General features: G+C 34.3%; 1 protein-coding gene across 1 annotated transcript in view; it reads left to right on the top strand.

Moving 5' to 3' along the window:
- Positions 1–22,381, top strand: part of LOC122505074 (helicase SKI2W) — a 243,877-nt gene that overhangs the window by 174,811 nt on the left and 46,685 nt on the right. Inside the window, exon 7 of the mRNA XM_043616495.1 lies at positions 405–689. Within this exon, the coding sequence (XP_043472430.1) occupies positions 405–689 (285 nt within the window). The remainder of the gene's footprint in view (positions 1–404; positions 690–22,381) is intronic.

The raw sequence follows: 22,381 nt of genomic DNA, 5'->3' as shown, positions 1-22,381 counted from the left end.
TTGGTAGTTATTCCCAAGCACAACAGAAAATTATTTTGATATCACTGAAATATTACATTGGACATTCGTAATATTACCTGTCATATTAAGTTATAGTGATCTTATTGTCGTATTAAAATGACCGCTGCAAGTAAATATTAAAGTATAATATCAAAGTATAATTGTGAACTGAGAACTTTGTGTTTTAAAAAATAAGAATTTTCGATGGCTTTTCATTTTTATTTTCTCTTTCTCACATTGCATGTATTATTACCATGAATGCAGCAGACATTTTAATATCCAAATAAGATCTCTGTAATATTATAAATATCCAATGTAATGTTACAGTAATATTAAGTGCTGCTTGGGTTTATAATTAGGTTCTAAATTACATTAATTTTTACAAAGTATTTTCATATGTTTAGGATAAATTGCCAGTTGTTGTTTTCGCACTTTCTCGAAGTCGTTGTGATAAAACAGCGGATTCTTTGCAACATCAAAATGTGTCATTGATTACGAATGATGAAAAAAATAACGTAACCAATTTCTTTAAAAAATCTATTAAAAGGTTAAAAGGATCAGATGCACAATTGCCTCAAGTTCAAAGAATGCAAAAACTTTTGGAACATGGAATTGGTATTCATCACAGTGGAATTTTGCCTATTTTAAAAGAAATTGTTGAGTTATTATTTCAACAAGGCTTAGTAAAGGTACAATTATATTTTTTTACTATCCTCCGTTTGCTCCTTTGATGGGCTTCAATTTTTATATAGATAAATTAAAAATTTGGTTTATACATGAATTAAAATTTATCCTGAATCGGTTCAGGCGTTTTTGCGTGATGCAAGGAAAGAGTTTTGGGGAGTAACACAGAGGGAATACGCATACATGCATACGCATCCAACCAGATACACACATTATTTATTAATGTATGAAAAGTTGAACATGAAATCTTAAATTCTTAACAATGTACTATAAATGTAACCTAAAACATTTTCAATATTCAAAAAATGATAAACTTTAAGTTATAAATTCGGATTTAATATTTATTTTTAAATTTTATTCAGAAAATATAGTGTTGAGTAGACTGGGGCAAAATTATAATTATTTAACAGTAAATGTAACTGCATTAATTTTTTAGAATAAAGTACGTATACATTTAATGAAATGTATAAATAATTAGCGATTTTTACTTTTTTCAACTTCTATAATTTGATTGAAACTTAAGTTGCAAAGGACGTCATTTCTGAATATCCATTTAACATATTCAACATATTTTTTCACAATATTTCACCTTCTAAATAACTTTTTTTAATATTTCCGATGTGTCCACCTTATATCCACTTTAAAAGTGGACATATAGCAAAACCTAATCTGCCAGGGGGGTTTAGTATAATAATTGTCTAGTTTGAGAATATAATTAATCTTGAATCTTATGCTCATATCTTTGTGCTCACTTATATTTTGTTCATATTTATTTCAAATAAATGTTTAATGAATGCATTTGACTTAGGAATAGTTATTAAACTTTGAAGTATACACTACCGTCCGTGAGTATCAGGACGCCCCTTTTTTCATGAGTGGAAAAATGCTTAAAACGTAGAAAATATGAATGACAAAAATTTTTCGTATTTTTTTCCTGAAAGCTAATGAAATTATGAAAAGACTGACACCTGATCGAAGAATTTCAATATAGAATCTAAATTAATTAATGGTATTGTGATATAAATTTTTTCAAAAAAATTTGAAACTGTGAAAGTGGGATAAAAAAATTTTGAAAAACAGATTGACACTTTTTCAAAAAAAAATTTTTTTTTAATTAAATAATTAAGTAATTAAAAAGCTTTTTTTAAATTTTAGTATATCTATTAAATGATCATATTTTACATTGACCTTTTTGACACTTTAATATTCATGATAATTTTTTGAATTTTTTTAATCCTACTTTTACGGTTTCAAAGTTTTTTGGAAAAATTTATTTCACAATACCAATTGATAATTTAGATTTTACATTAAATAGAGATTAAAACAAGACCAAGAGCGCTAATAAAAGTTAATTAGTTTTCGAGAAATTAAAAAATTACGAAAAGCATGCAAAATCCAGTATTTTGTCTGTATCTGACAGAATAGTCAACGAAAATTCTTCGATCAGGTGTCAGTCTTTTCATAATTTCATTAGCTTTTAGGACAAAAATAAGAAAAATTTTTAGCATTCTTATTTTCTACGTTTTAACAATTTTTCCACTCATAAAAAAAGGGGCGTCCTGATACTCACGGACGGTAGTGTAAGTTACTTTGTAAGTTATTGAATTTGTCTATTCCGTTTTAATATTTCGTAATTTTAATTCCTTTAAAATTTGCAACTCTTTAAGATAAGTACTTCTAAAATTCAGTTGTTATAGTTCAGTTTAAACAGCTAAGCCGACAAGCTGTTTGTCTCCGACAATGAATCTTGAGGGTTTAACTATCTTCGGACTGACAAATTTTTTTTCCACTTAAAATATTAAAACGATATTCAAAAGAATTAAAAATTTCAAATTCTTACTAATCCCACACTTCTTACTGGGAGAAGAAGATTCAAATTTTTAAAAAACAGGTTTTCGAGATATCTTAACCTAAAAGTGCAAAAACCCCGTTTTTTAGCTATATTTGACATCATGTAACATCGAGAGATAATTTTTTCTCCTACAGGTCAATATTACATCTAAAAGCGTTACTCTTTCCTTTTAAAATCCAGTTTGAAAATTTAAAAAATTTTCATTTGTCTCTGAGTAGTCCTTCATTCTATTTTCTGAGTTTGGAGATCTCTTCGAAAACTGGGTAGAAAAAGACAAAATTTCGATAATAAAGAAAAATATACCTTAAAACATGTACATTTTAAATAGTGCTTTGGATTTTCGGTATAATTGAATACGAATTCGATGTCAGATTTCCAAAATCGTCCGCCATATTAGATACGCCATTTTGAAAATCTGACAACGAATTCGTATTTAGTTTTATCGAAAATCCGCAGAACTATATGATTATCAGTTGATTCCTAGACCACCAAACAACCACCGCGTGAAGAAACCTTGGTTTTAAAATCATCTGATAGAGCCAGTTGACCATATTAGGCCTTAGTCCCCACGAGGACCCTATCGCCCTTCTGCACGCCCAAAAAACAGTACAGAACCTTCTATACTGATATTCGAAATGTTCCTTCTAAATCAGCTTTTTATCCAGGATTACTCCCAGGTACTTAGCCGATTCAGAAATAGAAATTTCTTTTCCATAAAATATCGGTTTCTTCATTCTCGGTACCTTATATTTTCTTGTGAAAACTACTATATACGTTTTCTCTGGGTTTACAGAAAGTCCAGTTAGATTGCACCAATCCTTGACAATCTTAAGTGCACGTTCCGTAAGTTCTAAGAGGGTCTCAATTGAGTGCCCTCTTATAATTATAAGGAAATCGTTCGCATAACTTTGCGTATAATATCCCTGGCTATTGAGCTTTCTAATTAACTCATCTGCCACTAAGCACCACAATAAAGGAGAGAGAACTTCTCCACCTCGCTTCCTGGCTGCCCTACAGATAACTTTAAGAGAGGTGTTAGGGAAGGCACCTTCAATATCAAGAAAAGTATCAACCGCATAGCCACCACTACTAATTTTTCCCTTTATTCTACCAACTGCAAAATGGAAAGCTGTTTCTACTGAGAAACCTGCTCTATAAGAATGTTGTCCCTGGGGTAGAGGATAATCCCTAAGACATTCCTGTCTGATAAAATTATCCACCAGTTTCTTTAAGTCTTTAACGCCTTTAATATAAAAGAAGTTAGACTGATTGGTCTGAAGTCCTTTGCAGCAGTATACCCTGACCGACCGGCCTTCGGAATAAACACAACCCTCGTCTTTTTACAAGACTCGGGTGTGTAACCAAGAGCTATACACGCTCTCATAATTTTACAGAGGGGTAGCCTAATACATTCCAATCCCTTTTGCAAAAGAACTGGATATATACCGCCCCCCTGAGGCCTTAAATGGTTTAAAAGTGCCTATTGCCCAATCAATTTCTTCCGGAGTTACAACTTTGGCTGCTAGTTTCCAGTGTTCCCGATTTCCTCGGGCCCTTCTGGGTCCCACGCCATAGTTATTCTCCAACTTTTCTCCAAAGTTCGGGAAGTTTACTTCCATCAAATACTTTAGACACTCCCTTTTATCCTGGGCATAATGACCATTAGGTAACTTAATGGTAGTTTGGCTATTGGGTCTCTAGCTAGTACCTTATGGAGTCTTAATGTTTCTGGTACTCTTTCGATTCCCTGACAAAAGCTCCCCCAGCTGATACCCCGTGCCTTCTCTACCTCTTTCTTGTAAGAATTACGAGCGTCATGATATTCATCCCATGCTTGCTGATTCTTGCGTTTCTTGGCTTTATTGAAAAGTTTTTTTTCTGTTTGCCTATGTCCCTCCAAACAGAAGTTCCACCATTTACTAACCCTGTTGGAGTCCACTTTTTTGGCTACACAGCTTCTTTCAAAAGATCAGATAATCGAATCTCGCAGATATTCCGTTGCGAGTTCCAACTCTTCATATGTTCCATAAGAGGTGGGGAAGCACTCCATGGAGGCCTTGAGGTCCTCAATATATTAAGCCCAATCAGTACTCCTAGGATTACGTCCCCATTTATGTTCCCGATCTTTCGATTACATTCTGAATGTAATAAGTCTGTGGTTCGAGAGGGAATCTTCATCAGACACCCTCCAGTCCCTCACACCACTCCACACAGACTTGGAACAGATCGTAATATCCAACACTTCTTTTCTGTTAACAGTAACGAAAGTTGGCTCATTACCCTGATTTAAAATTTCTAAATCCGTATCTACCATAAAATCTAAAAGTCTTCTGCCTCTGTCGTTAATGTCAGTGCTGACCCATACGACATGGTGCGCATTGGCATCACAGCCTATTATCAAAGGGAGACTTTACCGTTGACAGTAATCTACCAACTTCTCTACCTCTTTAGGTGGTGCGGGGTCATCCCCCGATCCCGGAAAATAAGCGGAAGCTACTACAATCTCCCTTTTATTTCTGTTCTTTTACAAGTACTTAGCCTTAACAACAACTAAGTCCCTAGTAGTTAATTCTAATAGAGGGAAAGCGTCTAGACCTTTATAGATCAGGCAAACCCTTGGAACTGGTTCCTGTGGTGAACTAACTAGCACCCCACAGCCACTTAGACCTCTAATCTTACCCTTGTAAACCCAAGGTTCTTGAACAAAGGCTATAGCTGCCTGCATCCTTGTAAAGTTCCTGGCAAGAATCGCCGAAGCGCCTTTACAATGATGCAAGCTAATCTGCATACAGTGGATCCCAGAAGTAGCCATATTTGAGACTGACTCACGGTCCCCTCTGTCGTCTCCACATCCTGATCGCCAGCATCGTGATCCCCCAAAAAGGTCTCTCCGACGCTCGCGTGTGTGGTTTTATTTTTATTAATTTCTATAGTATCCATTATGGTCCCACGAGAAAAGAGGAAAAGAAGGTCAATCCTTAAAGAGCCTCTATTTAAGGAAAAGGCTAATTACATCTGAGAGGTCGCCTGGTATCCCAGAGTGGTGATCCATTCGGAGCACCACCATGGGAACGTGGCGCCCAGAGGACGGGCCCCTCCTGTAACACAACCGCTCCCGAGCTTTACGAGAGCTAAGTTTTCCCAAGCAAAACGTGATAAAACGTTTATCATGGATTGGGTGGCAGAGACTCACGCCTCAATCGCCACGGCTCAGCCAACGAAACCATGAAAGGGTTTCTTCTTAGCAGTGTTGCCAGAGTGAGTGCCCTTAACTTCCCGTAATAGAACTAAGAAATTCCCGAATTTTCCCGAACGAGTTTCTTAAATTTCCATGAAATTTCCCGCAATGTAATCTTATGTATATAAGCCCTAACATAAAATTATTATTTTTTAAATATTATTATTATCATTATTTATATTGGGATTATAAAATTTTATGTATTCTAATTTAAAAAATTAGAATTAAATTTCAAATTTATTTAAGGGGGTACACCAGTTGTAACGTTAAAAAGAAGTGTCTTTTTCAAGAATTTTTTCCTAATAATCTATGAAACTTTTTTAAAAATACTGTTTATTATCTAAAAGTACATATATAAGGCTTTAATTTAAGATGAAAAATTTTTTTCATCCAAAACTTTATGAAATATGAGCCATTTAAATGGCGCCTTCGGAAAAAAACATGAATTGCGGTGACAAGCATTCCGTACACAGGAAAAAAAAAGTCTGACTCCGTTTACACCTTAAATTCAGCCCATGTATTTCACATAAGTCTGTCCTTGTTTAATGGGGCTGACACCGTTTACACCTTAAATTCAGCCTCGAAAACAGGCTGAAAGTAAAACTTTTTTTTTAGTGTGTAAGTATAGTTTGTCTAAAATGCAAGAATAAAATTGATTTACATTTATTATAAGATTATCTAGTTTCCGATCGAAGGATTTCTTTTTTTATGAAAAACTTTTATTCCTACAGCTGAAAATCGACTTTTATTTTTAATCAAAATCATTCTCATGACTTTGGGTGGAGTCCCATGACAGCGTTTTGCGTTGCGTCGTAATGGGAGAGAAAAAGACGCAAATATACGTTTGCTGCATTCTCTCTCATTACAACGCAACGCAAAACGCTGCCATGGGACTGCGGCCGTAGACACTTCTTTTTAACGTTACACTGGTGTGCCCCCCCCTTAAAACTTTTAATTTATTATTTAAAAAATTAGAATTAAATTTTAAATTTACTTAAAACTCTTAATCGCTCAACTGAGGCATTCGAGAAGGGCAAAACCAAAAGGAGTCGGATAACTATCTTTAAATTATTAAATATTTTTGTGTTTGATGCATTTGTTAATTGTAAAACTTTACACCAGTAATCTTCACAGACCAGTCGAAGGATATATTTATACACATGCCGATAAAACAAATTTGATTGGTTTTGCCAATAAAAGTTTCTAAAATTTTATTTTAGTTAAACATAATTAAAATTTGTGTTCTATTAAAGAATTTCCCGGAACTTCCCGTAATTTATCCATTTCCCGTAAAATTTCCCATTATAGTCAAAATTTCCCGTATTCCGGGAAATTTCCATGTCGTTGGCAACACTGCTTCTTAGTCAGACTCTGCCAACAGGAAATCTTCGAAATGGACCCGCGGTTAAGCCTCTGTCCATCCCGTCTCTCTCGATATCCCTCTAAATCCCCGTGCCGTGGGACACTACTCAGCGAAACACAGAAGATTCGGTTTCTAGAGAGGCCGACCTATTTTTAAGGGTTGGCCCCCTCAGTCCCCACGAGAGATATCGAGAAGTAGCCTCCCTCTGGGTAAGAGCCCCTCAAGCAAAACCTCCCACCAACGGCAAGGTCTTGAAACCTGTGGGGAGGGTTTTACTCAGATATTGAAAGATATTATTTTAACCTAATTTAGGACCAGGAATCCATTTACATATTTAACGGGCCAATATATAAAGTTTTTTTTTCTTTGTATTGCTCCACCTTGCGGTCGACCTATGCAACAATATACAAATGTAAATTATAATTAATAATTATTTAGACTATTGACAATATTTATAAATAGTTTTCTGTAATTAAATATAATTAATTTTGTTTATAATAATCAATTTATATAATGATTAAATTATCCATGTACGTAAGGGTTGCGTAAGAGTTGGCGGAAGTCACCCTTGTAAGTTAGGGGATGATCTAAAGAGTCGCTAATAATGATTTTTTTGAAGATTGAATAGTAATAATTTAGTATTTAACATAAGTAGATAGATTCTTTAGGCTTTACTTTATTTTGAACCGTACAAGTTTATGTATTTACCGCAGGACCGTTTTTGTACGACTAACGAAAAATTGCAACCCTAAGTGGGACTCAGGTAATTCATTTACCTGGTTTCCCTTTCCACACAATTTTCCTTCAAGATTCATTTCTAACATTGATATTAATAATTATCGTTGTTTTCCAACACTTTCCCTCAACGATAATTTTATTCTGTATTAAATAAATTCATAATATAAAACTGAATTGAACACTTTACACATTTGAAAACTATAAAAGCATTAACTAGAATTTAATTGTATGCAAATACACTGAAGAATTAAACTCTAAACTTATTGTCCTTTAAATTATTGTCTTTAGTACCCTTATTTTGTTCTGTATCGATGTTCTATTGATTTCACTTTTTAACATTTGATAAATCCACATAAATTTCCGGTGGTATATCTTTATTTTCCCTACTCGACCTTCTTAACCTATTGTCATTTTCGTGATGACTTTCATCATCAGTGAATGGCTCAAATGATTCTGATGAATAATTTGATTCCGATGCACTTTCTACACTTGTTTCTTTCCCTGAATTTTGATCCTCTTCTTCTGTTTGCTTTTTATCTAAATTTTTATTGCCTACATTGTTCTGCAAATCCTTGCCCTTTTCGTCTATATTTACCTGGATCCAATCGACATACACCATATTTCCGGATTTGTACTGACCGTTGTTTCCTGCTTTGGCTGAGACTTTTATACCTGGATTGACGGGCCTCGATGTCGCTTTCCTTAATTGCACTGCATGTTTATTTTGGATGTCTTCTTTAACTTTTATTACTTCTTTTTCACTCGAATCTTTAGTCTGCAACTCAAAGAGTTTATTTTTTGTCAAGACCGCTGTTGCTTTCACCTTTCCATCTGTAGGGCTAATAACACTGCAAATTTTATCTTTGAATTGTACACTAAAACCTTTTTCTATTAACTTAGTTACCGACAATAAACTTAAACTCAGTTTTGGTACGTACAAAACATCTGTCACTTTTATTGCGATTTTTTTGCCGTTGTTTACAAGTTTAAGTGTCCCGGAACCGATCCCTTTGACGTTTGTAAATTCGGCTTTATCCGCGAACTGCGCTTTCCCTTTCTTTTCACAACAGAGTTTTTCAAAAAATTCCTTGTTGTTACACATGTGGCTTGTTGCTCCTGAATCCATGATCCAGCAATTGTCCTTTATGCTTTCACTTGCACTACACACTTTTGAGCACATATTGTCTTTTGTTGTAAAAGAAAATTGGTCATCTTTATCCACATATGAAACAGTATTCGCTTTATCTTGCTTTTGTTTCCACACTTTATATTTTTCACACTCCTTTTAAAAATGTCCTTTCTTTTTGCAAAAGAAACATTCTATTTCCGATGTGACCTGAGCTTTCATTGCTGATTCCCTACTGTAGCCTTCATTTAGCGCATTCTTATTTTTCCGCCTTTTGTATTCGTCGATTAATTTACTTTTTGCTAACGACAATGAAAGGGCTTCTTGTCTACCTTCTAACATTGTCACTAACGTATCGTATGAATCTGGTAGAGTTGCTAGTAACATTGCTGCCGCAAACTTATCTCTGATTTCTTCACCTAAAGCATTTAGTCTGTTTACCGTATTTTGCACTTTATTGAAATGGTCGTCCATATCACCATCTTCACTTAATCGCATTCTGCATAAAGTTCTGTAGAGATGAACAATACTTGCTTCCGAAGACTTTTGGTGATAATCTTCTAGAGCTTTCCATGCGTCCTTTGCGTACTTGGCGTTGATAATGTGAACTAACTGGTTATCATCTACGAGCAAACCTATGGTGGAAGAAGCTTGATCGTCCTTCTTCTTGGGTCAGGCTTAGCCAAACGGATCAGATAAATTCAAAAAAAAATTTTAATGAAATATCTTTTATTCTCATCTTTATGTGACAAAAATAATCCTTTCTAAAAAAAGACATGGAATAAAAGAATCGAATGCACTCTAAAGTGTAACTCGAAAAGATTAAGCATCGGTAATATGAATAGAAGGGCGAACTCATGTTTCCAAATGAAATTGTAGTACATTAAAAATTCACATATACTTAAGAGATGGAGCTGCAGTCTGAAATTATTCTTTTACTACTAAATAAATAATAATATAAATAATAAATAACATATAATTTGTAATTAAAAATATAATTAAATTAATAGAAAATTTTACACTTAAGCAAAAAAATATTTTAAGTAAAATGGAATTTTATTTAAAAAATTATTAAATTGTAAAAATTAACATTAAAACTTTTAAAAATTGAACAAAAATGAACATGGAATAGAAGCATCGAAGACGGCCGAAGGCCGTCTGAGGCGCTAGTGTCATAAAAAATCGTCGTTTTGATGGTGTTCACTGCCATCGCAGAGCAGACAAACATTAAAAGAACCTCAAATTTATACTTGATGTATAACGCGAAAACAGCGCAGCGGAAGCGAACACCATCAAAACGGCTTACACGGCGACAAAAATAATTTAATATTGTTATTTCTATTAGCGGGCCACTTTTTTTCTTAATTGTTTATTACCTAAAAATGTATGCAGAATACAATAGTATTTTTTAATTTTAAGTATAGCGTGAAGAAGACTGTTTTTTATTATAATATTATAAATAAACTAGCTGCGATACCCGTCTTCGACGGGTTATTAGTTATTGTTATTCCTACTTATATATTAATAGCTGCGATACCCGTCTTCGACGTGTTTCTTAGTATTTTTATAGTTTTCCATATTGAGTATTGATTGGTATTTAACCAACTACATTGAAACTAATTTTCTTGATGATTATTAATATTAATTAATGAAGAAGAAAACGAAATTTTAAGGAAAGTAAAAAGATAATGTTTAAAATTTTTAAAATCGCCCTAAATGTAAAAACCATCATGGCTTAATAACGGCCCAGTACTGGCAAAGTTGTCACCTAGTCTTGGCCGATATTATTGGGACGACTCTTGTGGTGTTAATTACGGTTGGACGTCGGCAGACGTTAATGGCCCAATATTGACTGCCATTACTTACCCAGTATTGACAACATACAAAAACTAATAAAAATTATTACATTTTTTATCAATTAACTACGTCCCAATATTGGCAATTGCATTTTGCCATCATAGCAGATACAAAATTTTTGCTATTAATGTGCCATTACTGAGCCGAGCAACGTCCCAATATTCTGAAACTGAAAATACCAACGTTTATTCGACGAAAATTTTTACTTTAGCTAATTGCTTTTTTTAATATTAACAGCCTTTTAAGAAAATTACGAAAGGATCACGGATTTCCCGAAATTCCTGGAAATTCAACTAAACTATTGTTTCCTCGCCTCGCAAGCATTTTTTTCTCTTAATAATCAGAAGCTATTTAAAAAAATTGCAAGAGGATTCGAGGCGAGGAAAGTAGTGATTTTTATTTTTTTGTCACGGATTTTCCAAAAATCCCAGAATTCAGTTTTATCCAATACTTTCAATTACAACTTGCCATCATAGATAGAAAAGTTTAGCCTAATAATGTGCCACTATTGGTCCGTGCTAAGTCCCGTTACCAGCAATGAGACGTTTTGAATGCCAGTATAGGCCCAGTAGTTTTTGCCAGTTTTCTGCAGACATTCACTGAAAAAATTACATTCTAATTTTAAGAAAATCTTTTTAAATATGCGCTATTAATATTTCCCACTTAGATTATGTGGGAAATATTCTTACAATAAGAAGAAAATTAGTATTGTAAGAATATTTCCTACTTATTTTAAGTAGGGAATATTCTTAGCGCATATTTAAGAAGTTTTTCTTAAAATTAGAATGTAATTTTTTCAGTGCTGACGGGCCCGTTTTGCAGTCTTAGAATTTCGCATTTGGAGCCTATAAAAAACCATTTATTATCTTTTTTCCGAGAAGCACCACGTGGAGGTAACCACTATTGGTTGTTTCTGGCAAGTTTTTAAATCCCGTGCAGAAATTGCCCTAACAGGGCCAGGCGGGTTCCCTGTTTCACCCCGGTCTGGACCCGGCCAGGCCCCTGTTAAAATTTCTACTCGGGATTATGCTCCAGGAGCTTTGTAAAACTAAAAAAAATTCTTGTTAATTAAATTCGATAAAAAATATGAAACATTTTTATTTCAGTATTACTAAATTATCTTGGATCATAATTTGTAAAAACAAAAAACATCTTATTTAAAAGTAATAAGTAGGTAAAATGAAAAAAATTAGATATCAACATTTTCAATTTTTATAGGTAAAAATAATTGAACTTTTAAATTTTAGATTTAAAACTCCTATTTTTTCTATTTTTATGATAAAATTGAAATTAGAATTACCAAGAAAACAAATTAATTAATTAATTAGAAAATATCAATACCAACTTAATGCAAGAATTAATCAATATTTAACCCTTTGAGTAGCAGTGATACATTTAATTCATATGAACATTTTTTTGTTAACTCCTGCATAACTTTCTTGATTTTAAAAACTGAATATTGAAACAATATTTTTGTATAATGTAGCAAATTTCTTACTTTACATACTGGTCTTTAAATAAAAAACTTTAATAACTTTCCCTGAAAAACTTGCTTAAAAATCAAGAATCTTCATTTTTGTAAAAAAAAATTTGATCAGACAAAACGAAAAAAAATTTCAAAGTACGTCTTTTTTTTAAATTTTATTATAGATATGGGTTGTATTTAACTAAAAAAGTTAGCTAAGGATAGTTTTGCATCCATTTTATAAAAAAAAATTGTTTCATTTTTTTGATTTTTCGAATTTTTTGAAAAAATGTCATAACTTTCGTTCAAGTTAATATTTTTTAATCGGATAAGGCTATGATTTTAAGTCACGTTAATACCTAATAGACTGCCAAGTTTCACTTTAATCGGTAAAACCGTTTTGAAGTGATGCGCGAACAAAGTTTTGCATACAGACAGACAAACAGAAATTTTTTTTACATTTTTCGAATTCTCATGTCTCAAAACGAAAAAATATATAAGAATTTTCAAGCTTGAAGCATTGTACAGACAGAAGTCTGATTTTATTAATATAGAAGGTAGATAATTTGAAAAACATTAAAAAATAAAAAAAATTTTAAACGAAATATATTTTTAAATTCTACGCTGCAAGAAGAAAAAAACGTCTATTTTGTTTTTAAAATCGGTTAAAAAGAACTCAAGAAAAAAAAATATTTTCATTTAATATTGTTAAAAACTTTAATTGCTTGTTAATAACTATAACAAAAATTTTTTTTTGCTTTAAATTTTTTATGACATTATTTTTGTCACATAAAGATGAGAATAGAAGATAGTTCATTAAAAAAAATTTGAATTTATCCCGTCCGTTTGGCTATGCCTGACCCTTTTCCAAGTTGCGTCCGCAGTTGCTAGAATTTCTTCATTCACCACTGACCATATTTCCAAATTAACAAGCATCTGTTTAACTCTATATTTCCACACGGCGTAGTTATCATTGTTCAGCTTCTCTATTTGAAAACTTGGGCGAAAACTTTGAGCCATCGTTAAATAACAAACACTTTATTACTTAAAATTCTTTAAACTTTAAATTGTCACTTTTATTCAATTCACTTTAATGTCCGAATTGTCACTTGAGTTTTATATCTCTTGGTACACTGTTCTTTATTTTAATCGTTCTCTTGAAGTTAAAATTCACTTAAACTTTATTTTAACACTTTATTCCTTTTCTTTTATCTACCTGGGCCCATAACCTGTTGGAACTTACAGGAAATATGTAGGAATATTACACGTGTGAGACAAAAGAAAGGAATTAAGATACATATATTGAGACTTTATTGAACAATTAATAATTTAGTATTTAACATAAGTTTCATAGATTCTTTAGGCTTTACTTTATTTTGAACCGTACAACTTTTGTGACAGATATTATTTTAAATACATTAAAATTGCATCAACTGCACAATATAATATTTAATAAACAAAGGGGAGATTCCGCATCGAACCCAAACCGATTGATGCGATAACGGCGAGACAAAATGACAGGCTTTCAAAATGAAACATGGACTTACCAAAAATGATAAACTCAACAGCAAAAATTTGAACACAACACAAACAATTTATCAATAATAAAAATTAGACACGAATTTAATCAATGCTTAAATTTATTGGTCACTAAACTACACTCAAACTTGTTACTTAGAATTAAGGCAAAGATAATGGATTGACTCGATTATTAATTGACAGATTGGAAACGAACTCTCTTTCAAAGCAATTAATCACGTAATGATAATGATGCCGGCCGGCTTCCTCTCGCGACGCTCCCTCGAAGATCCAGTGGACGAACTCCTAAACCGCTTCACCCATTGGACGCTGGAAACACCGCACAAAACGAAACCAAAAACCTCCGGCCCAATCACGAAAGCCCCGCGAATATTTGAATGTCAAAAATAACCCAAATAACCAAAAAGGAAATTATAACGAAATGCTTCGTTACAATCCCCTCTCCTAGGCCAACAATAATCCAAAAATTGTTGCCGATTAAACCCAAAATTAACAAAAGAGAAACTACCAATTTAAAATATGAAATTAAACGTATTTATTTAAACAAATATGTATAAGCCTTCAATTAGCCAATAATTAACCTTATTCGAATTTACAAAAATAATAACGATTTATTAATGAAAATAAAATATTCGTCCAATAATTAGTTAACACTTAACCAAAGAAATCATATCAAATCAAATAATAATATAAAAGAAACCAAAGAAAATCCTTAAAAATACATTGGGCCCCCATTCTAAGGGAAACCCTGACGCTGGCGATCCTGCCAGAAGGCCGTACGTGCCGCGATTACCAACTCTTGCGGGAGGCCCACCAAAGAAGCCTCCAACAACCGTAGATCATCCATTAATCCAGTAGCCGAAGGTACTGGATCCGGAACCAGAACAACAGGCTCTGACTCAGCAACCAAACCAGCATCTGGCACTGCTTCGCCCATTTCCTCAATTTCGCGCTGCCCAGGTTGATCCACGCTAACCGGAACAACCACAGAACGCATCCTCCTGCTGGATTCAAACCCATTGCGACCAGATTGAGTTCCAAAATCCCTTCCGCCGGAACGCGATCGGTCTGACTCCGCAACCGACATCATTGATGCCGAACGCTTGGCCCGCAAACGCCAAATACGCCCACATCGAGGGCAATCTTCGATGCAGACCCCATAACGTCCGCAATTCCGGCAAAATTGATCCAACGGCTCCGGACAATAAGCCAACTTGTGATCCGTCTTCCAACAATTAAAACAGGCCCCCATGGGAGGGTCCAATTCCGGATCTGTCGGAATTCTATCTAGCCCCCGAAAGATTCGTCCCACGGTCAAAATAGGACGCTTCATCTTGGCCTCTTCTCGGAAACGATCCGCCGGACGAGGAACCACAACAACATTCGGCTCACGTGATCGGACCTGATCCAAAGGCTCCTCACGACCAGCCCGGTGACACTCTCTCTTTTACACAGTAAATATGTCGTTATCCTCCACTACGTGGCGCCACGTATGCGTCAGTCCTGACGTTTATTTTCATTGCTATAGTTCCTATAGTTTAATTTGATAAAAAAAGTTGCCAACTTAGTATGTAATTAAAAAAGGTTTTTTTTAGTATTATTATTGTTTTTGATTTTTAATATTGTTTCTATTGAATTAATAGAATGAGGAGTTTTGCGAAAGTTATGATGGCAAATGGAAAAAAAACATAAATTGGTAAAAAAAGAAAGTTGCCAACTTAGTATGTAGTTAAAAAAAGTTTTTTTTAATATTGTTAATATATTATAACAATCTGTTGCTGATTTTATAAGAATTAAAATTTATGCTATTTGAAACGTTTATTGAAAATTAATAAAATTTATTTTATTTATAAATTCATCTGCATAGGTATTTATTTTCAAAAACCTTACATGCATCAAATTTGAAACCAAAATAAATACTTATACACTGAAAAAAAAATTATTTAATTCAAATAACCGATTAATTGACTATTATCAATTAAATATTTACTTGAATCAAATAATATTTATTAGAGTCAATTAAATGGTATTTGAACCAATAATTTCCGTATTTGAAGCAAATACCATTTAATTGATGACTCCAATAAATATTATTTGATTCAATTAAATATTTAATTGATAATAGACAATTATTCGGTTCTTTGAATCAAATAAATTTTTTTTCAGTATATATGGGCAATTCCACGTGAGATTTAAGTCGACCTCTTAAAATCGGCCAAAAATATTTTTTTTCTATTCTGTATCGAAAAAAAACAGATACGTATTTTTTATTTATGTTTAATTGTCCAAATTTTCGAGTTATGAATTTTCAAAAATTTTGACTTTTAATTGTAGACCTATATTCAGTAGCTTATAAGTCCGAAAATATTGAGTTTAGGAAAAAGTTGTCAAAGAATGAAAGTTTTAGTTGTCTTTCGACTTTTAAGAAATATAAACAAAAAATTTTTTTAAAAATTTTTTATTGAAAAAAATTTTTTTTTTTATAAACAAATTAATTTTTTTTAACTTTGGGCCGGATTATTTTTTATTTTTTTTTTATTTTTTTGTACCTTATAATATAGAGAAGATTTTCCAGCAAGTCCCGAAATGGGCCTGATGTGTTAAATGAGTTTTAAAATATTTTCAAAAATCAATTGCAAGCATCACAGTGGGATTTTTTTACAATTAACTTTCTAAAACCTTCTACAGCGTATAATTTTTAATATATTTGAGTGTTCTTTGTTTTAAATAAAAGGGTCTACGCTGTAAACAGTTTTAAAAAGTTAAATGTAAAAAAAATCCCACTGTGATGCTTGCAAGTGATTTTTGAAAATATTTTAAAACTCATTTAACACATCAGGCCCATTTCGGGACTTTTTGGAAAATCTTCTCTATATTATAAGGTACAAGAAAATAAAAAAAAAAAAAAATCCGGCCCAAAGTTAAAAAAAATTAATTTGTTTATAAAAAAATTTTTTTTTTTAATAAAAAATTTTTAAAAAAATTTTTTGTTTACATTTCTTAAAAGTCGAAAGAAAACTAAAACTTTCATTCTTTGACAACTTTTTCCTAAACTCAATATTTTCGGACTTATCAGCTATTGAATATAGGTCTACAATTAAAAGTCAAAATTTTCGAAAATTCATAACTCGAAAATTTGGACAATTAAACATAAATAAAAAAATACGTATCTGTTTTTTTTTCGATACAGAATAGAAAAAAAATATTTTTGGCCGATTTTAAGAGGTCGACTTAAATCTCACGTGGAATTGCCCATATATATATATATAATGATAAAATAGTTATATTCCCCCACAGCACCGAAATTTTCTTAAAAATTTATTAAATATTTACTTGCAATATTCGGCATATTTAACTGAAAAGTTTAGTGAAAATTGTGTAAAGATTTAAATGTCCCGATTAAATAAATGTTTAGTGTGACAAATTTCCTGAACATTTAAATGATATTTTCGACTAATTATAATTAGGCAAAGATTTAATTGAAATGTTCAGGAAAGTTTCGCGCTAAACATTTATTTAATGGGGACATTCAAATCTTTAAACAACTTTCAATAAACATTGCAATTAAATATTCCGAATATTGCAAGTAAATATTTAATAATTTTTAGGAAAGTTTCGGTGCTGTGGGGGTTAATATATTTTATATAACTATTTTTATAATTAAACGCATTCAATTGTTATATTTAATACATTTAAATTTGTTCATTTCTTTTTAAAATATACTACCTATATTAATATTAATATTAATTAATAATTTAATGTAAATTTTTAATAAAACCTTCGAAATGGTATGTTATATTTTTTTATTGCATTTAGTAAATACTAAATAAATTTTAATTTTAACTAATTAATTTATTATCTTATATTATTATTAAATATTAAATTATTATAATACTATTATATTTATTTATAATAAATTAAATTAAAATTAAAAATTTTAACAAAAATATGAATTTCTATATGGAAAAAAAATTTCCTAAAACATTCATATACATTTATCTTTAAGTTTTCGTTAAAATAAATATCCCATTTATGTACAAGTAGTTTAGCTAAAGTTTTAAAAATATATTATCAAAAATGTGAAAAGTATTTAATAACGTTTTATTTATAATTTCAGTCATTAATCATAATTAAAAAATATATATATTTCATTAAAAAAACTATTTTTCTCTCTTTTTACCATGTGTTTTTAAAAACCGTCAGACGCTTGTATACGTAGCGCCTCTAGTGTCAAATAACAGTTCTCTTGACAACATTTTCTACATGCTAAGCTAGAAGAGTCACCGGGCTGCTCACGACCACGAGCCTCATGTAATTCCCCGTCAGCAACCGGAACTGAGTGTTCCTCTTGGTCCATCATGACCGCCTCCAGTTCCTCAACCGCATACCGGCTCTCCAATAATTCTGCACTCTCCAACGCACAAGCTCCTTGGTTTCCTCGAGACCCTGGACGAGCCAAATGAGCCCTCGACTCATCACGCCAATCAAAAGAAATGCCTCGGCCCACAGAGCGAGTACCCGCCGGAGGCAACGAGACATCCGAATCCGAAGAACTGGTCACCCTGCGATCCTCGATCACTCCGGAAACCGCTGAACCCTAAGGGGCACTGCGTCCAGTTGCACCACCTGATGCATGACCCGAACCCGACGAAAGCTTGCTTCGCCAAATGTCACCCATAATACACTGTGCTGGAACAATGGCTCGAACAATCTAAAACATAAAATAAATAAGTAACACATTTCAATTATTGCCGAGAACGTGGAGGTATAAAACTTTTGAGATCGGACACATGAACCTTGGCTACACGCCGATTATTTCCCGAACCCAATTCATAAACCGAAGGAGACAGTTGCCTAACAATTTCGTAGGGACCTTCAAATTTAGGAGCCAACTTTGCCGAAAACCTATTTGCCGCATTCGACAATTTATGAGTCCTCCATAAAACCTAATCTCCTACATGAAAAGTAGCCTCTCGTTTATTACGGTTATAATAACGACTTTGTTTTTCCCGTTTCTCGTCAATAAACCTCGCAACCAAATCTCTCAGCGCGTCCAACCTACGCAACCTATCACACCAAACCTCTGGATCAACCCTCTGAACCGTAACCTTACCTTCAACTTCTCTCCTCAAACTCTTAACTGGTTGAGGCTGACGGCCATAATTCAAAAAGGCCGGTGAAACCTTTGTCGAAGACTGCACGGCCGTATTGACCGCATGTCGGAACTCATGGACATGTTTGTCCCAATTCCGATGATCCTCGCCCACAAAAGTCGCAATCATCGTTTTCAAAGTACGGTTACTTCGTTCGACCGGGTTAGCCTGGGGGTGGTATGGCGGCGTTGTTAAATGCCTGACACCATAATCTTCCAAAATTGATTGGAGGTGTTGGTTGTCAAACTCCTTTCCGTTATCCGTTAACAGGAAGTGAGGAGTGTCCCACCTGAACACGACCAATTCCTCAAATGCCTTCGCAATGGATTTGCCGTCAGCAGACCTGATTGGTTTAACTTCAATCCAGCGTGTAAACAAATCCTGGAAAACAACCAAATGCTTACACTGATTCTTGCTGGATGGAAACTCCATACAGTCCGCTGCAACCACCGTCCATGGTTGTTCCACAATCCTTTGACCCATTAACCCTTGAGGTCCTTCTTGCGAAACCTTAAACCTTTGACAATCAGGACACTCGCGAACAAACCTCTGGACATCATGCCAAATGCCTGGCCAGTAATATTCTGCAGCCACCCTAGCATATGTCTTCTCTATTCCCAAATGACCTGCTGTAATTTCAGAATGAGCATCCCTGAGTATCCTACTCCGATGCTCCTCTGGGACAACCAACTTCCAACCCTGTTCCTCGCCTGTGATTGGTAACAATAAAGGATCGTTCCTATGACGATACAACAAATTGTTTTCCACCAACCAATCATGAAAACGTTGAGGAAACTCCTCAACCAATTGTTTCCTCTTGATGTACCACGGGTCATCAATGGTGCTGAAAGCCGACATCTCGTCCGTGTTATCCTCGTACATACGCGACAATGCGTCCGGTACGTGATGATTAACACCGCGACGATGAACAATGTCAAAATCCCATTGTTGCATCTCGAGTGCCCAACGAGCCAAACGACCAGACGGATCCTTAAGATTCCTGAGCCACCTCAGTGCACTCCCACACAGCACATGATATTTCCTAAATATTTCCTGAATATTTCACTGAAAGATTGAAATATTTCAGTGCAAAGTTCTAGAAATATTTCTGCAAACAGGAAAATGTCCGCTTATGTGGGAATATTGACGCGAAAGTTGAGAAAATATTTCATTGAAATATTTTGGAAATATTCAACTGAAATGATGCGCACTGGTCGAACTCAGTTTCTATGGCCTGTAGAGCTGCGCAGTAGTTTTTGGCTTACTATAACCTATGGGTTTTAAAATATTTCAGAAAATTCCTATTGGTTTGAGGTGTTTAACAAATTTTTCCATTTTGTGAAATATTTTCACAATATTGCAGAATCTTTATGTGTAATATTGCAGGAATATTTTAATGAAATATTTTCTCAACTTTCGCGTCAATATTCCCACATAAGCGGACATTTTCCTGTTTGCAGAAATATTTCTAGAACTTTGCACTGAAATATTTCAATCTTTCAGTGAAATATTCAGGAAATATTTAGGAAATATCATGTGCTGTGTGGGCTATGATCTGTGATAGCCTTAAACCGATATCCCTCTAGATATGGCCTGAATTTTTTAATGGCCCATAATAATGCCAAACACTCATGCTCAGTGACACTATAATTCCTTTCTGCCCCTGTCAAAGCCTTACTTGCGTACACAATTGGGTGTTCGCCATCCTCAGACTCCTGAGTCAACACCGCGCCAATCGCTGAGTCGCTAGCATCACATTGGACAGTGAACGGTTTGCTAAAATCCGGCCGAGCCAAAACTGGGGCCGATACCAACTTTTTCTTCAAAGTTTGGAAAGCCTCCTCATGCTCAGCTGTCCATTCCCAAGCTCTTCCTTTTTGAAGAAGCCTCAAAAGTGGTACCTTGATCTCGCTATCATTCTCTATGAAACGAGAATACCACCCAACCATTCCCAAGAAACGCCGAAGCTGTTTAATATCCTGGGGTGCCGGGTATTCTAAAACCGGTGCCACTTTATCGGAATCAGGCCTCAAACCATCCCTATCCATAACATAACCCAAGTAGGTTACCCGAGAGCAACCAAATTCACACTTGTCTGGGTTTACCACCAAACCAGCAGACGCCAATCTCTTCAACACTATCCTCAACCATCTGATATGTTCGTCGTAATCATCGGTGACAATTATGATATCATCGAGATATCCAAAAACGACAGGTTCAAACTCTGGACCAAACAACGAGTCCACAAACCTCTGAAATGTGCCGGGGGCGTTTGTTAACCCAAAAGGCATTCTCTTTAACTGGAAGAGACCCAAACCTGGAACCGAAAACGCCGTATACTTTTTACTTTCCACAGACATCGGTACCTAATGGTACGCCATTTTGAAATCGATTTTAGAGATATAACGAGGCTTCCTCAGTTTATCCAAAATAAAATCGATACTCAGTATCGGGTACACGTCCCTAATTGTCACCTTATTGAGGTCCCTATAGTGAAAACATAACCTGAGTGTCCCATCACTCTTTTTGACTATTACCGGCGCAGTGCTCCAATCACTAACCGCTGGTTCGATAATTCCTTGATCCCATAATTTTTGAACCTCCTTGATCAACCACTGCATGATCATCGGAGACATTCTCCTCGACCGATGCTTAATCGGCGAGTGATCAGTCAACCTAATGTGGTGCTCCGTCAACGACGTCACCCCATGTTCCTGACCTTGAGGAAGGACCAATTCATTAACCAAACTTTGAACCTCATTTCTCTGATCAACCGTAAGCTCCGAAATACCTGCACATTTCGCAAAAATACCCTCAGAGTTTATTTCTCCATTATCGGACGAAAACTTATGCCATTCTTGGCCATTAATCCTCCAGAGACCTTTCCCAAGCTGGACATCCATATCCATTTCCCTACAGAAATCCATTCCCAAAATTAAATCCTGGGTTAAGGTGCTCAGGGCTTTCAGCTCGAAAGACTGCGCATATCCATCGACTGTCAACCATAACCTTAATTTCCTTAAAGTTTGAGTAGATCCCCCAATGGCACTTTGGATTGCCGTATTCGCTTGTTCCAACCTTTCTCTAAAATTTTCAGCCAATTTGGGACCAATAACAGAAACCATTGTCCCTGGATCGAACAATGCATAGTATGGACGATCCGCAATGATTACTTTTAAAAAGTACCTATTTTCAGGCCTAGTCCCATCGACAATCTCGTTTGAATCTGGAGAACCTACTGCAACCGATGCAGTTTCTCCCCTCTCCTGGACTTTACGTGTTGAACCCTTTTCAACACTATTAGTCCCACTAATACCAGGGGCCTCACCAAGATTTTCCGCAGAAACCACAGCTTTATCTAAGCCC

The sequence above is a fragment of the Leptopilina heterotoma genome, unplaced genomic scaffold, assembly GCF_015476425.1.
Source record: "Leptopilina heterotoma isolate Lh14 unplaced genomic scaffold, ASM1547642v1 Lhet_34, whole genome shotgun sequence".
In the NCBI taxonomy this organism is placed as follows: Eukaryota; Metazoa; Arthropoda; class Insecta; order Hymenoptera; family Figitidae; genus Leptopilina; species Leptopilina heterotoma.
This window is presented reverse-complemented; position numbering and strand designations above follow the sequence as displayed.